General features: G+C 39.7%; 1 protein-coding gene across 2 annotated transcripts in view; it reads right to left on the bottom strand.

The window, feature by feature from the left end:
- LOC139753286 (uncharacterized) overlaps window positions 1–15,635 on the bottom strand; it is a 44,851-nt gene extending 29,216 nt beyond the window's left edge. The window contains exon 1 of one of the 2 annotated variants that reach the window (XM_071669567.1): window positions 15,505–15,635. Coding sequence is in view for 1 of the 2 variants with exons in the window: in XM_071669564.1 (XP_071525665.1) it covers window positions 7,300–7,338 (39 nt within the window). In the remaining variant the exon portion in view is untranslated. Of the gene's footprint in view, window positions 1–7,299; window positions 7,903–15,504 lie in introns of those variants that run through there. The other variant, XM_071669564.1, reaches the window with a different exon arrangement.
- Between the last annotated feature and the right edge of the window lie 3,066 nt (window positions 15,636–18,701).

The following is an 18,701-nucleotide window of genomic DNA, read 5'->3' as shown; positions in this document are numbered from 1 at the left end:
TGAGAGACATTGAAAAAGAAAAAAAAGGAAAAAAAGCAGGAGCAAATTAGAGTGCTACTGAGTAAAGTCGAGTGCTAACACAAGAGAACTGGTAGGAGATGGAGACTACTGACTTAGGTAAGAGGAGATGGATGGAGTGAGTGCTAAGATACGAGTGGAGGTTGAAAATCGAGAGTGCTTGTATGGGAGAACAAGAGGCCAAAGAAGAATAAGAAATCCAGTGTTGAGGTAGAAGTACCGGTAGGTTCGACTGATACCTGTGGTCAGAGAGACCAGGGTGATCCAAAGAGTCCTGAGGTCGGAGAGAACCGAAGGGAGATCGAGAGTCCTGAGGGATGATGAATAGTGGAGGTCGGCAGTACTAAAGGAAAAGCACAAGGCGGAAATCGAAAGTGCTGAGGTTTGAAGAGAGTAGGAGGTGTTTGGGGTGGGGGTTGGGGGGGTCTATTGGTCCCGAGACTGAAGAGAATATATATCAACAATGCTTACGCTGGAGAAAACAGAAAGTCAATCGAGAGCTGAGGTTAGAGAGAACAAGAGGGGAGAGCGAGGCAGAAATCGAAATATTACTGAGGAAACGATCAGGGGAGGAGATCGAGAACTGGCTGAGGTACGAAAGGAAATAGAGAGAGAGAGAGAGAGAGAGAGAGAGAGAGAGAGAGAGAGAGAGAGAGAGAGAGAGAGAGAGAGAGAGAATCATGTTTTGGAATTAAAGAAGGGTGCGAAAGCTCATGAGGCTTTAGGTTAATAAACTTAAAACGGCGAGGTAAAAAAAAAAAAAATCATGAAAGTGGGGAGAATATGATGGTAGAAAACGATCGAATCAAAAGCGGAAAAGATGCACAGAGTGCTGAGTTAAGGGAGAAAGGCCATTCTCAGAGTGAACTAAAAAAAAAAAAGAAAAAGTGAATGTAAAAATACATCCGGGTCTGGAGGTCATGTATGAGGTCATGTATCCGGGTACCTGTCAGGGTGAAACACCGACATGTCAAGAGTGAAGGGACACAGTCTACCATGACGTCATGTGGAGCACAGGAGCCCTCCCGGAGCTGTGTGGACGAGGTGAACTCTACAGTGAAAGTTACAAATGCTCCATTCTTATATTCACGCACCTTAAAACAGCCTGTGATGTGCATGTTCATTATAATGATATTGCACTCAGAGGTTAGCCAGAGATGTGCAATTCTAATAATCTCCAACGTTAATCAAGATTATGTGACTATAATCATTAATCTACATCGACTTAATCTACCTTCGCTTTAATTCGTCTTTCGATTTATTCATCTGTTCCGTGCAACTTCATGTTAACCATCAATCAGTAAATGATTATTCCTACGCAGTTTCTTTTGACGAGCATGAACATAAGGAGGACTTTGCTACAGCCACATTTAAATGTAAAAGGATATCAAAGTACAGTGTGAGCATTCAGACAAGCTAGAAATATTCGTCTGTGGTGCCTGCGTTCTTACAGAAATAGAAATAACTCCACTGCTGAAATCTGTGACACAGTTACTCCCTTCCGACACACCTTCCAGAAGCCTAGCCAGCGATGGAATTTGATTACCACAGTCGCATTGGGCTGTATTTCCTACCGACCCTCCAATATCAACCCTGTGAGTATATTAGCGTATGAGCTATGATACGAACGCTCTGACAGAAGTGCAGCAACTTTAAATAGTACATATCGGTAAGTATTAATCAATGTGACCATTTTTTTTTCACCCACAAACATCTGGAAATACGTTAACTACGATTCTAATGTCATTCGTTTTCTGCGTTTAAGGTAAGGCTAATATTTTCATTTTTTTTTCTAAATACAAAATAAAAGTAATATTCTGAACAACTGGAAGAATAAAAAAATGTCAAATGTAACGGAAATCCTTTGTGATAAACTTAAGTGTGACGACGCGCAACAAGTAAAAATGCCTAATTCTTAATGTTAACATATAATAAGTTCATAACAGATTCCGATTTCTGCTAACATATCTGCTGTTACAATATATCCAATTTCAACAACTTCAACAACTGTACGTATTATAAATCTATATGAATATATATATATATATATATATATATATATATATATATATATATATATATATATATATATATATATATATATCCCTGGGGATAGGGGAGAAAGAATACTTCCCACGTATTCCCTGCGTGTCGTAGAAGGCGACTAAAAGGGGAGGGAGCGGGGGGCTGGAAATCCTCCCCTCTCGTTTTTTTTTTAATTTTCCAAAAGAAGGAACAGAGAATTGGGCCAGGTGAGGGTATTCCCTCAAGGCCCAGTCCTCTGTTCTTAACGCTACCTCGCTAATGCGGGAAATGGCGAATAGTTTGAAAGAAAAGAAGAAATATATATATATATATATATATATATATATATATATATATATATATATATATATATATATATATATATATAGCTTTTTTCCCCATGAGCCAAATGGAGCATGAGTTACGTGTTGCAACAAGTGCAGAACAATAATACGGCTTTCACTCGACACTTATGGATGGAACGGTAACAGCTTATCACCGGATGGGAAAGGGCTTGTGTGGGGGTAAGGGCGTCCCATGTGGGACGGTAGTAACCAGTGTGTCCGAGTTGGCGGTAACTCCCCTCCCATACACACACACACACACACACACACACACACATCCGCCCAAGTAGTGATGGTTACATTAATTATCCGACTACCAGAGACTTGAGAATGTAAGAGCAATAAAACTGGGTATTTGGATGGGTTCATGGGTCTGAGTCATGGTCTAGCCTGGGTCCTAGAGTATCGGCGGGACGTGAAGTGAAACTATGGGGAATCGTTAGGGACGTGGACCTAGCTAGGCGTTTGATAAGACCTGGGAAGTTGAGGTTAAATCAATGAAGTGACCTTCGACTAACGTCTTTCTTTTTAGGAAGATAGCAATCATGGGGAATGATGCTCACATCAGAGGGGAGAATTTCCAGCTCCCGGGGGTTCCCTTCCCTTTTAGTCGCCTTCGACACGCAGGAAATCGTGGGAAGTATTCTTTCACCCCTATCCCCAGGGATATATATATATATATATATATATATATATATATATATATATATATATATATATATATAAACTCGTACCTATTTCCTGGCCAGCATCACAAATGGCAGAGAGACAGTTGGGTCAGTTGCTCGCCGGCGGAAGCAACCTGGAACGTAGCCTCCTCGGGCAGCCGAGCCTGACCCTACCTACTACACCCGGGGGAAGACTGTAGGCCCTGAAACCACGGGCGAGACTCGGGGTTTCTTACACACGTGCCATGAGACCTCATTAGGACTTGGAAAACCTAAGGGGGATGGGGAGCGGGGACAATCAATGGTAGCGGGCTGTATACCCACACGACAACCCTCACCCCCCCACCCCTAAAACTTTCTCCTCTTACGTCAGCAGCGGCGCCGCGCCCACAAACCTATACCTTCCTACTTTCACGACCTCGTGATGTTTCCGTCGCAGGCGTCCTTTACTCACTTGGTGGTTTAAATGCCGTCTCCCGGGGACCTGGGTTCGGGAGTGGCTCTCTGTACCTGGCCTACTTTCACTTACTAGGCAAGGTGTTCGTACTTATCATAAAGGTGAAGGAGGAGGTGTTATCATGGCTGACACGATGCTAAACTGTCCCCTTTTGAAACAATACGGGATTCTGGATGACAAATGAAAAAAAAAAAATAATAATAATTGCCTACATTTGATATTAGCTACAGTCTCTATTGTAACATTTTGAAAAAAAACAGAAATTCGTTATCTGGTTTCAATACGTGTATCTTTACCCACCTGTTGACTTTACAGCTGCGCTAATGCATCAGTCTTGGGAGAGAGAGAGAGAGAGAGAGAGAGAGAGAGAGAGAGAGAGAGAGAGAGAGAGAGAGAGAGAGTACAAGTATGAATGTACTCAACACACGAAGTCGTCTTTTTTTTAAAATAAACTCCAGGAACTGTTGCGGTTCTTCACGAAAAACTGAGGTTGGTAAGTTGCCAAGCAGGGTCACTACATGGGTGTGTTTTCCCCTCTAACTTCACTTAAACTGAGGTAAAGTTAACTCTGCTACGGATGGAGGAAGAGGATCCCAGCTGACAACGGTGATCCAAAGATCGAGACATGGTAAACTGTTCATAGGCTCCACAGCCCATCTACGATATCAATGGAGTTATCACCTTCGCTAATTACCTCAAAGTCTATTATGGTCAAAATTTCCAACACTTCTACGTGTTGAAACACCATTTCCTGCCACGGCACTGTATATAAATAAAATAAACTTGCCCGTGGCAACAACGTATCATTTTTCTACTGGACATTCAGGCAATGTTTCCATAAAGTTACGGTGAAAGAACTGACGTTCTGCGAGAGAGTTTGCGATGCTTTGTTTATATGTACAGCAGGAAGCAACGAGTTCTGAAAGTTTCAGGTCGTACCTCCCCGTGCCGACCTACAGGCATCATCACCTGGCAACTCCTCTGATGACTCATCTTCCGAGGCGATATGTTATCCATCTTCCGAGGCGACGAACAAACGGGAAATACTAAATACAAATACTAAATACAACGTCCATGTTTTTTTTTCTTCTTCTAATTTCAGGTTTTACTGTGTTATCATTTGTTCCTCCTGTATTTTATCACACCTTCTTCCTCTCGACACCCAAAGCTCTTGTGAACAAACTCTACGATAGCAAAACTTCCTACCTGGCCCCTCATATGAGGTTGCAGCATCATGACCTTGTCAGCCCTATGTGCCTCAGTGTGTCCTTATAAATATATTATTATCAGAATAGCTTAATGAACAAGATTTGTTGTAGGCCACCACACTGACCTCCAAACACCACAATTACCCTACTACTCATATACCCACTGACCACCAAACACCACAATTACCCTACTACTCATATACCCAAGTGTATCAAAGTAGAATGATGCATCACCGTGATCAATGATTTCAAATCATAATAATCTAATGGAGGAAATTAGTGACTATGAAAAAAAAAAGACGTTTCCATCGAAATATCTAACATCTTTCTGCTATTGCTGCAGTCCAGGAGGGTTTCTAAGTACTACAGCATAGTACAAATATTGAATTTCCAAACAACAGTCATTTCACCCTACGTAAGCCCACCGACATTGTTTCACTGTACAACTTCATGGCTGGCTTGATAGCTAACCATACCACTCCCCTATGGAATTAACTTGCGTTGGACGCAAAAACAGACAATTCAGAAATCATGAAAACAATAGTAATATGAGTACTTGTTTCCAATAACATGCATTAGTTGACAAAATTCGTGTACACCTACCATTAAGTTAAATGATAAGTTATAATTTGGACGAGATGAAGGTAGCGATTTCATATCACTAAGAGCGCTGTATCACAAACTGATACCATCATAATAATCACCTCTCATCGCCATCGGCGCCATTGCTCAAACTTTCTATTTTGGGGCGTCAGAACAAACTTTCTCTTCCGCGAGAAGGGCTCAATTTGTGAGGAGGTTCCAGCCTGATCCGTCGTCGTTCAACATTCCCATAAATCATATCTTTCAGATCATTGTTCGCATCACCTCCAAACTACAAAGCCGATGGGCGTCATACTAACAATCTATAGCAATATGGTATTCACGAGGGTATGTACTACACCTGAGGCCCAGGGAGTAAAAGTCCTATAACGGGACAGCTCAGAAGGCTTCCTTGAAAAAGTGAAACCGGTCTTAGCCTAGCCAATATCCAACTTCTTTCTGCCTCTGTACAAACCATAATGTCTTTTACCAACTCTATGAGAGGTACGGGAGTCTAAAATACCATATGATATTCAGAAATTAATAGACGGAATATATAACGCACGGAGAAACAAAAATACAAAGACGAAGCCAAAGCCGGGTACAGGGAAAGGGACAGGCGCCGCCAACGGGTGTCCCACCCCACTAACCCCGATTTCGCTTCCAGTACTACCAACGCTGCGCGGAAGAACGGGCTGCATGATTCCTTACAGTGCTACCAACACGTTCTTACACTGACGTTCATTAGATAACCCTAAACAAACGCAATTAACTCCACTCAAGTACGTTTTTACATCTGTTAACCGGACTACATTTACGAATCACTTAAAACCGACTCTTACTTAGCAAATTTCCTATATTATGGGTTATCGTGTGGGGATAAAGTTATGCAGAGTAGCAAACGCCAATTCAGCCTTGGGTCATAGTCGTCTGTATCCACATTCATGGCACAGTCTGTACTCTGGCCAACCTTCTTAGGATCACTATCTGCTAACGGCTCTCGTCTCCAAAGTGGGTTTAGTCTTTGTTTATATGTATATCAACGCGTTCCCATACGGTTTATAGACACCTTGATGTGGTGATCCAGTTTATGCATCTATGGATTACTAAGACAAGCATATGCGTAAAGCAAAAAAGATATAGTCGCCAGTTATATGCCACACTACTCTAAAGTAAAAAAAAAATATTGATTACTCAAGATTATCTTACTGATTACTTAAGATTATCTTACTGATTACTCAAGATTACCTTTCTAACAATTTTACTTTTTTCAACATGGTCACCGTTCCAATCAAGTCCTGCCAAACAATACACAATCAAACTCAAAGGTCAACGACCGGGATGATATCGCGAGCGCTTCTAAAAGAAATATTCACCTTATTTGACCGGATCTTTTCCCACCTTTAACACCATCTCGCCCCAGTTCAGCAATACTTAAAGTTACAGAAAACTGACTGGTTCGAAGCAGGACAGGATAACGTTCCAACCTACATTCACAAGGAACTAACTGTGAGGCAGAAAGAAAAAAAAACAAAAAACGCCTGGGTGTCATTATTCTTCCTCAGGTTGAGCGACACCAATCATTTTTTGGGCGCACATTCTTCAAGTTTCCGTGAGTCACTGTTGGAGACTTTTCCTTTACGTGCTCCTGGCTATCCAGGTCAGATGTAGAAGTATAACATCCCAAATCCAGGATACCTCACTGCTTTGTCTTTTACAGTTACGATATGAGAAAGAAATATGGAATTCATAACTAAGACATTTCCCCCAAAAAAAACAGGTTTAGAATAGCTTTATATATATCTATGGGAGCATTTTACAGGGGCTATAAAATACATGGGTGTGTGTGTGTGTGTGTGTATATATATATATATATATATATATATATATATATATATATATATATATATATATATATATATATATATATATATAGGTGTTGTGGTGGGGGAGGGCTGTGGGGGGAGGAATGTCACCTGGACCCGACCTCAACTTACGGACAGTGCTGGGAGAAGACGGTATATCGGGGTGGTCATGACGCTGTAGACCCCGCTATCACTTCCTCTCTTGCATTCTTCACTTGTAATTAAAGATGTAGAGAACTCGCCCTTGCGGCAAATTCGATATTACACCAAATGACCCTGTGCTTAGTATCTCGGCAAACACTTTGTCATCAAAACACTGCTAAACTATCATGGAACGTAATCTCAGTTCCACCGAGAACTTTCCTGTGATCATCATAAGGTGCATTAAGTCTTCTTACTCGTGGCAATGTCAACTCCACGCCCCACAGAGAAAAATATATATATATAATACCTCCACACTTCGAATCTCAATAATCAGGTTTCCTTTCTGACCTGACCATGCCTTCGCTGACACACTGGCACATTTTCCTAGCACAGCCTCGTCTGGGCTAGTTCAACCATCGTGGCTGGCTGGCCGGGGTTGTCTAGACGCTCTTCGTGAACGAACGGGGCATGAACAACACACGGAAAGTACACTAGGAGATCAAAGACGCTGTACATATTCCACTAATGGCCATGAAGTGCAGCGAAGCCCTATGTCTCGCGTGCAAGCCTCGTCTGTGACTGGTACAGAGCGTCGCCCGAGACCCCTCCATGAATGTTGCCAGCTACCCGCTTTCCGCCTACACTTAAATACGCCAAACATCATCAAACTCAAACTCTTTCTCTGTCGTTACTATATCGTTAGTACCGTCTTAGAGTAAAACATTAAACAATCACGGCAGATATAATGACGCGTAAACACTTTACTATTACCGCTTGCATAAGTCATTTTCACCATTATCAAGGAGTGAATACAATTGCATAATTAACGATGAATCTATAAATGCTTCGGAATACATCAGGCACGTAATGTTTTGATGTTTATGGTGAAGGCGTGACTGTATAGCCGATGAAGAAAGCTTGTGGCGAGGCCCCCGAGCGAGCGTAACCAGCAAGCCACACAGCCTAGAAATTAAACGATTCTTACGTCTTTTAAAACACTTAAGATGTGTCTGATGTTTTAACGTCTTCTATTCTCCGTGAATTTAATATAAAAGATAAAATAAGATAGCACCCGGTTGTTTTCGTCAACGCATTTTACATGTACACAAAATAAATCAATCTCAATTTCGTGTGGAGACAGAGAGCGGCCACTCGCCAACGAACATTCTTAAGGAGAAGAAATACACGCTCAAGAAGGAGGGGACACATTCATGGAGGGGACATACTGGAGGAGACTTAATTCTGGAGGGAAATATTTGGGGAGAAACGTGACTCACACTCCATCATAAATCGACAGAAAATATTTACGATTCCCAGTAGATACAAAAGGAATATCAATAAAGCTAAGGACAACAGGCCATTAGCATCTTCCGAGCCTACATGTGTTGTAGAACAGATAATAAACATGAGTTTAGTGTGAAGGGGAAAAAAGCGGAAAAAAAATGCCTAAGTTTTTTTTTCTTATAACTCCGGAGGCACAAATTACGTCAGTCATGGGCCTGAAGCGGTAACATAAGTCAAGTCTGTTTATCAGTAGAACTTATGAATGGCGTTGCCTTCAGCTGATCTTGTTAGCTTGTCATTCCACATGTTAACCATCCTGCTGAAGATTAATAACTTGCCTTTTTTAGGAATAAAACGCTTTCTCATGAGTCCGCACATATTTACCACAAGTGAAATTGGACTGATCTTATCTCTTTAACAAAACAAAACAAAAAAATCTTACATGAAGGTTGTCGAAGGATTTGATCATTTTCAATTGCCTTTAACATATACCTTTCTTCTTCTTAGGCCACCTTAAGGTCGTCTAAACCGTTTTCATAGCACTCGCTTCTCAGACCAAGAATAATCTTAGTAACTGGTCTGTTATACTCTATGCTGACCAAAGAAGAACCCAGTACTTAAGGTAGGGGCACGTGTAGCTGGGAGCCATAGTTCATACTTTCGTCTGATGTTTTGTTTTCACAGCCCATATGTAAAACCTTGAACTTATCGATGGTAAAATTACCTTGCCAACAAAAGTTTTACCGTGCAAAATTGTTGGTATTTCCAGAGCAAAGCTCCTCCTGGTAAAGCCGACATTAGAAATATTATATACCTTGCACCTTAAAACCCCCAGGACTTTTGTTAATGAGGCATCTGCAGCGCTCTGGAAGTCATCCACGTCAATAAATCACGAAGTGTGACGATGTGAGTGTCTTCTTTTGGGCAAGGTAATTTCAGGAGCAGGTATTAAGGTGTCTCCAGCGAGGTAAGTTGGGTCTTAGGCAAAAGGGATCCTGTGATGTGATGAATCGATGTTTGTTATGCTGAAGAAATGGGTTGCGTCCAGAGTGCACACGCGAAAGTTTGACTCGTGTTTGTCTAGGAAGTGCAGTTTCAGATGGTTGTATAAGACTAGTGGAATGCAGTTCGAGACTGGGTTGTGGGATCGTTGTTTAGTGTCATATATATATATATATATATATATATATATATATATATATATATATATATATATATATATATATATATATATATATATATATATATATACGACAGATTGAGACAAACACACTTCAGTCTGCCAGGCTGGGTACTTTTCCCTAGGCCTTGTACTGTGGATGTGGTTACACTACTGGTGTTCAGCCGGTGGTGGTACCAGGTCAAGCCTTCCCAGACCAGACGTGGCCCAGTAGCCCGGCCACTAACCTCCCGCCCTCACCAGTCCACGAACCTAACCCGCACACACACACTGAGGTGACCGACTGCGTGTGTGTGTGCGTGCGTGTGTGTGTGTGTGCGTGTGTGTGTGTGTGTGGGTGGGTGGGTCTGTACTGCTCCGCCCCATGTTCCCTTTTGCCTCAACCAAAGGCGATGAAGCAAACTCCAGCCCATCTTTATCATCCTAATCACACGACCTGGTGAGAACATCCATCCGTTCGACTAAGTAACTTATAATGAAGTCCCTGAACAGTATCGCGTCGCTGAGTTCTCTCGTTTACATGTCGAGGGAGAGGAGACCTTGCAAGGTCATCAGATCAGGGCCGGTCCCAGGGAGCGCAGTGCTTCCTCCTCCGCGACACCCGCTGACTTCATCCCCAGTGTTTGGCGGTGAGTGTCTAGCAGTGAATGTTTCCGTCTCATCCCCAAGGTTGGCTAGCCAAACATCAACACAATTATCATCCTATTATCCTATTATCGAGGTGAGTAATCTTACAGACCCAGTTTCCATGAATATCCCCCAAACGGAATGCCATGGAAAATACAGAGAAGCTACGCCATCCAAGTTACCGTAATAATCGTTTCTTGCTGCATCCTAGGAGTCCACCATTCTCCATTATGCGCTAATTACCCCGCCCTCACCAATCAACTTCTCACTCACGGCTGCCGAGCGACTCTCGATCATGTTCAAAAACACAAGAGCAAGCAAGACCTGCCCGATTAGCCAGTAAGACCGCTGTTGTTCATTCAAGATGACACTACCACGTTGTTTTACCTAGGCTGCCGAGTCGGCAAATACCATCAGGGTCGCTGTCTTCACCGCAAAATTTGGCCACATACCTACATTCGGCAGCTGCAAGACCTGGGTTTGATAATGATCTTTATGCCTCGTTCAAAGAGCATGCGGTTTTTCAACACGAATTCTCTAATCTAACAGCTTTATCCTTCCCTCAACGTCCAAAAAAAAAAAAAAAGCTCCTGAATGAGATTTCTTTAAAACCAATGTGAAATAAAGAGCAATATAACCTCCATATCTGTGGTTGATGCGGTTTTGCCGCTCACTTCCATGAAGCGAAGCTAAACTGTTCATAAACTGGATGAAATTCATTTGTAGCATTAGCGGTGACATTATACCAGAATCACTGTTCCAGTCCTGTATTTCAGGGTCCATTTTATCGAGTATCCTGAAATGATTTTGGTAAATTAGGTCGTCTGATTATTGTAGACAGATTACGTGCAATTACTTTCAACTGGGAAGATTTCTGTGATTTGTGAAGAAGCGAGATGACGAACGTCCTACTTGCTACACAACTAGTTTCTAAAAATGATTACAATCCAATATATTAAGACGTACGGTAGAGGAACTACTTATGCTTTACATCTAATAAAATATTAATCTTTTTACCTGTATTTCATATAAATTGTGCTTTCAAATACAATAACTAATTATCTTTTCAAAATACGAGAGGATCATCCTCTCATTGGCAGATACCAACGATTACCGTAGGTACAATACTTCCTTTCGTTGCATTTCCTACTGCAATGAATAATACATTACTTAAAATAAACCAAGACATTTCATCATAAAATTACAATTTTCATTTATATTGCTCAGAAATTTCTGCTTGGTTTGTACACATTGCTTGCGCGGCAAGAATGTTCTTCGTCTCCATTTATGTGTAATGGGACGGTAGACGGTGATTACCCCACTTAGGTTAACAATAACAGGAAGGTCTGAAGCAGATTAGCGGTAGGGCCGTTTGGTCAAGCCCCATGTCATGGTCGCCAGGAAACCACAAACCTTAATCGCCCTGGTGGGAACGCACAGAACTACTGAACGTTCGTTCACCCTACGACGTACACTCGTGCCTCTTCCGTTCATTGAATAGCCTATACTGCCTATTCTTTATCGTTCATTTCCCCTGAAAACAATTTCAGCAGCTCCTAGTACATTTGTAGGGCACTTAGCTAGCTACAGACATCTTTACCGTACCATTCTTCCCATATAAACTTATTCATCTCTCGAAATAAAGTATGATCTACTAGATTACTGCAACTTTTTTACATTCATGCTTGTAAAACGTTTCTTTTTAACCAAGAACCACGAAAAATGCCCAGTGGGTAATGTTTACAAAGTTTATGAGTATCAGTGAAAAGGAAAGCTTCATTTACAGGCATAACAATATCAAATCGCCGTAGAGTTACGTTAGCTGAACTTAGCAACATAAAACAACTGACGAGGATGAGCCACCATTATGCTGGGTGAGTGGCCGGCGGAGCGCTGGCGGTTGTCCAGGCGAGAGTTTCCCGCGTCGGACGCCAAAAAGTGGACCTCGAAAGTAGGGCGCCGAGTCAAGGCACCAGACCAGGGGAGGCAAGCTCTACATCGCCGAGCTATTGGGGAACTGAATGTGTCATAGTTTTACGCTACAGCACTTTCATAGTGCATATGAGTCGGGTATGGAAGGTGTATTCGGTGTAAAAATGTGGTATGAAAGTAATTACTGAAATGTAGGGCAGTAGGTACCTCAGTCTGCCTTATATAGTGCGCTCGACTACCGCTTCGGGCGCGACCTGTCTTCAAGCCATGGCGCGCGAAATTCAAAATACGTACTTTTCATGGTATTTTCTTTCTACAAATAAAGACATTAAGAGCCATATGAATGGATATTTTCCGGCTATTTCAAATTTCTGTTTAAGCTCTTATATATTAATGTAGTGTTAAAAGAGAAATACGACATGATATGAACTATACAGCGAAAGTGATATGCTATGAGCCGCAAGGATGGCCTATGTGTTCATCTTTATTCAAGAAAATGTTATATTAACGCATACCATCACACTCCATACAAAGTGAGTTCTCAGGGACAAGGTGTATGTGGGTTGACTGTAAAGTGAACTGTAATACACATGTGTCTGACCCCTGACGGTACGCCAAAGAAGTTATGTTAAAAATTCTATTTCAAAAGGAAAACACAAAACGTTGGCATCCACCACACTTTAATTCCTGACCGCTGGTGATAGTTGGCAACTCCCCTATGACGTAGGACATCTACTACAACACCTTATTCATAAAGGACGATGACTGGAAATAACTAATAAATACTAATAGTACATGCATGACCCCGTAACACTAACGCTAAGGTATGAAATCCATTACCTGACGCATGGCTGTGATTCTAGAAGAGGAACATATTCATGGACAAGGAACGCAGAGCTAAAAGGGTCCTGGGGGAAATGATTCCCTGGGATTCGTATGTTGTGCAAGTCTCATACTTAGAACATACATTTCACCCGAGGAGTTTATTTTTTCCTATGAAGAAGGATGTAGGTGTCTGTTCAGTGTACAGAACGATGTGCAATCGTGGTCTGTTTAACGTTACACATGATTTATCATGGGCCGCGGATTGCGTCAATTGTGTAGAAATTGTCATATTGCAATCTATTTGAGAAAGTGTTCACTTTTTAATTACAGAGAATTCCATCCTCCCACTAAGTGACTATATAAAGATAATCATCCTTTGCATGACCTATCCAATGCTAGATTTCTCAAAATTACATTATGCTGTGCATGACAGATATTTTTAACGTAGACTTAATGAAGTAAACCCGATACAACAAATTCAACCAACCTTTGCCGAACGTTGAGTACGGCAGACTCTATCGTTTGTGTCTGTCCACACCATCAATATCTCTATTCTATTAATAAGTGAAAAATGTAAAGGCTTAAAGTTCTTGGTCAGCTGTGTATGCAAGTTGGGAGGCACTAGTGGAGTTAAAGGACGTTTGGGTAGCATTTGTTTTCAGTATTCGTGTAAGTTCTCCTGTGGTTGTATCGGTGACCAAAATAAAATGCTAATGGTAATTTTAGTCATAAAAAGTCCTAAAGTTTGGGACTTTTAAATGCCAATACATTAGTTTACCACTATTGCGTTTTCTATAATGACTGTGGTGATTTTTAGGGGGGTCTTACCTAATTGATTTGTTTTGATGATTTGCAACCGCAAGACTTAACACAGGTAGGTTATGTTGTGCCAAATCTAACACGCAAGGTTGTAAACTTGATTACATTCTATCATCAAGTCATTGCTATTGCTTCCACTCCTAACTTTAATCTTACCAAGCCTTCAGTTAGTTACGAGACAAAAAACAAAGCCGATAAAATTTTTTCAAACTTCTAAACATAACTATGAATAAACGGAGGTAGTCAAGTAGCTGTTAATGACTAATAGACAAACCGTTCGCTAACCTGAATGAAAACTACAAAATATCTGATACCTAATTATTCAGACCCGTAACTTCGCTACGACAAAAGTAGTCACGCTGGATAAGGCAAGGTTCTTGTTCTTTTCCACACAACGATACAAATTGGTCATCTACACGCGTTCTACGATTTCACGGGTAATACAGAGGTAGGTACATGTACCACTCACGCCAATTACGAAGCTAATAAAATGCGTTTCATGCGCCCCTTGGCTCTTACCTAATCGTACATATAACATTATCTCTTTTTCCATGATAACCACCACCCATATAAACAGCATCTCACTAATTGGAGGTTGGTTTGCAAACTGCTGCAGATCACAGAACCATATTCCTAAACTAGATTTGTGAACCTTTCGTACGTTAAGTGGGTCTGTCTGTATCTCTGAAGTCATCCCGTTCTGCAAATTGTGTGCTTTCTCACAATTTTTGCAGTCTGAAGGAATCCAGGAACAATTAGATCTCACAAAAAAATAGAATGTAAAGACTGTACGTACTGTAAAAATAAGTCACCTGGTTTGTAAATTCAATCTGAAATAAGTCACCTGGTATGTAAATTCAACCTGGCTATCCTATTTCTTTAGCAAAAGTTCCCCTTTAATCACTTGTTTGATTAAACTTAAGCTTTTCATCCAGTATTGTGTAACCCATATATGCAGCTTAAGTAAATATGCATATACTCGCTTTGCATGAGGAACACGTCCATAACCCGTGCATATTTCAATATTTATTTATTTTGCTTTGTCGCTGTCTCCCGCATTAGCGAGGTAGCGCAAGGAAACAGACGAAAGAATGGCCCAACCCACCTACATACACATGTATATACATACACGTCCACACACGCAAATATACATACCTATACATCTCAATGTACACATATATATACACACAGATATATATATATATATATATATATATATATATATATATATATATATATATATATATATATATATAGGTTGAGGTGATTTTCGCGCTAAAGACTTTAAGCTGATCAGTTGGTGAGTTTTCATCGTTCTTTAGCCAGTATGTGTTAGCAAACACGAACCGTTGTTAACACATAATAAATGTCCTGATTAGACTACCATACCCTGTACATAATCTACATTTTGTGCATGTACTTTTTCGTCTGATTAAAATGAAAATGACTTAGCAGTATGTGATTATGGCTAACTCTTGGTAAACTCGTGGAGACATGTTTACATCCCTAAACAAATATGTACTCACGTTTCAGAATTGCTTGTTCCATGCGGTGACAAACCAGTATGTGCAGAGTTAAGAACACAAACTTTCCAAACTCAGAACTTCAAGGATGACACTATTATCCACTTGTTAGACATGATGAAAAAAAAAAATTTCGGACCTTAAATCTGCTGCTACAACATATCAACACCAACTTTACCATGACGTCTCACAGACGATGATTACAACATGCATTGTAAGGGGTAACATTTGTTAATGACACTCCCTACATTAAATCACTGAGGATTCCAAGTGTTGGAACATCTTTTAACTTAAGCAATTGATTAAGAGTTGGCCATATTGTAAGTTTTAGGGCTGTAAAAACAATAAAAGCTCCCCCAATTTACCTTTTCATCTTGCTTTTAGTAAATATGTATGGGAAAGGTAGGGGGAGTCACTGAAGCTGGACACATTAAGTGAATCAAATTGTTATCACTGTATCGGTCAATAATACTAATTATTTAGCAGGTCGTGTTAACTATTGGGGGTTAGGAGTGCTCTCAGTCCATTAATCACCACTATTCATACCCTTACCCCACATTTGCAACTACCCATGATCTCAAACTTCACCATTACTCAAGCTGTAAGCCTGCGCATCACAATCCATGACCCAAACTCGCACATCACCAATCGTTCCCTCAACCATACAACACACCTTGTACACATCTATCACATCATTACCCGTCCTTATCACGCGTATCACCAATCTCTATATGTCAACCTACACATCATTACTATCTCCTTGGTTCACGCCTTATCATCCTTGCTCTTAGAACACCTATCACCACCACGTACACCCACAACCCATATGTAATCACAAGTTGCTCCTAAATTTATAATAATTACCACCCATGTATGCGGCCTACATGTAAACACTATCACATGCCATAAACTTACTTCATCAGTATCACCCATGACTTTATCCCCATTGCCTTCTTACCAAAGGTGATTTTCCCAACATATTTATCAACAACATTTTGCCCTGAGATTGTATCACAGAATAATAGCAGTCTGCCCTCAGATGATGTATAGGTATCTTACAGAAACACAGTTTTGGCAACACGTTTATTAGGAAAAGAAGGTGATACAAACTCTGGTAAAATAGACAGTGAGATTGTCAAAGAGGAGTGGAGGAGGAGACTTCCCATCCAATTTTCTGCCATTCCACTTAAATCTAGTGATAACTTTTCTTAATGATTTGTGTAATTTCAATTACCTCATAATAATATCACACGTGTATCATAGTTTGCCGAATGATTCAAGTACAATTGCAAGTGCTAGTTTCTGCATCCTTTACTACTTGATTTAATCTTATGGTTAGGTTCATAAAGTATAAACTACCATTAATACGGTAACCCTAAAAATAGCAAAAGAAGACATGGTAATTATTGATATTAACAATGAATGAGAAAATACTGTTTTGCTTGGCTTATCTCATGTCCTTCTAGCTACATACTGAAAGACTGAACTTTATACACAAAACTGATCCCACCTACATAATAGGTACTCCTTGGTACATATAAATAATACATATATATATATATATATATATATATATATATATATATATATATATATATATATATATATATATATATATATATCCATCTTATACAGGTAGTTTAAATATATGGAAATCACTGTGGAAAATAGTTACAAGCTCAGACCACATACTGTACAGGGGCGTATCCAAGTGGAAGGTAATGAAGGCAGTTGCCTCCCCCCTTGGGTTATACAATTTACAATAAACTTTATAATAACAATGAATAACATATTCTTATAACTGTTCTAATCCTTTTCATCTCTTGTAAGGAAAAAAATAAATGTATATCTACATAAATCCAACTGTTTCAGTGATTGACACCGATGACCAATGAAACAAAAGTATCATTTTCACCACCTTCCCAAAACACTAACATGAGTTTATAATTAAATTTTCTCGGTCTATAAATGCATATTAATATGTTTCATCGAATGAAACTCCCTTCATTATTACTATTAGCAATTCTATATTATCAGATACCACAAATCTATTTTCATTCAAGACTGGTCACAGATCTCTCAAAACTTAAAGCTGTGTTCAATTTTACAAGAATTTGGCTAATATCAGTGATCAAATGTAACATCCAAATAACTCAAAGGTGCTAAGTTCTCTATGAGAAATTGTGTCCTTATATGTCACTCTTGTTTTGAGCTTTTTATCAGTCTTAGCAGTTTCTTAATCTGCCTCACACCCCCTTGACCAAATCCTGGATATGTGCCTGATACTACTTAGGGTATAGCAAGAGGGATAAAAAAAAAAAAAAAGGCAGGGGAGGATGAATCAGATCCTTAAAAATTGTCGTTACCAATTTTCCATATCTTAGAGCAAGGTTTTGTATCATCATCTGTATTGATTACCAAAAACAGTAAAAATGCTCTGACTCCCTTATTCAAGCCAATAATATTTAGTTTTCTTTACTGTGTCTAATGCGACAAACCACTGGAAAACTAGCTGAAAACAATATACATAGCTTGTACTGTGAACAGTTTTGATGTCTTAAATTGCATAATAATGTTTCCTTGGATATTTTATTCATATCTGAAATTTTGAATTTTCTATCTTTATCTGAAATTTTGGATGTTCAATTTACATCTGAAATTCATCAATGATTATTAGATGACAAGTTGAAAAGCTTTTTTATATGAAAATTTTTAAATAAGCATTCAGCAAAATTTCAGCTAGCACTGTCTTTACATTCTCATCAACCCACCTTAGAATTCAAAATCTTACAAAATAGATTTTAGAGTGAAACCATCAGTTAATGACAAGTCTGTAAAAATCTATTTTCATCTTTTATAAATACAAATATATAACTAAAGAATAATTTTGCACATTGCACAGAAAAGGGGAAGAAACTTGTTCCTGGTATTAGGGCTTATTGTTTATGGAAATCGAAATTGCATCATCATATTTATTGTGAAACACGAAAATGCTCTCTCTTTAAATCTTTAGATAATTATAACAAAGATAAAAGAATTCATGCAAAGAGCTATATTAACCATGCCAGTCATACATTCAAATAGCTGGTCGGTCACACTGTACAGAAAATACAGGAGAAAAAGGTAACGTTACCACTGCAAGGCAATACTATCTATCTTGCACAGGCTATACTCACTATAAAGATAACTAACAGGTGGTA

Source organism: Panulirus ornatus, chromosome 14 (assembly GCF_036320965.1).
Source record: "Panulirus ornatus isolate Po-2019 chromosome 14, ASM3632096v1, whole genome shotgun sequence".
Lineage (NCBI taxonomy): Eukaryota > Metazoa > Arthropoda > Malacostraca > Decapoda > Palinuridae > Panulirus > Panulirus ornatus.
This window is presented reverse-complemented; position numbering and strand designations above follow the sequence as displayed.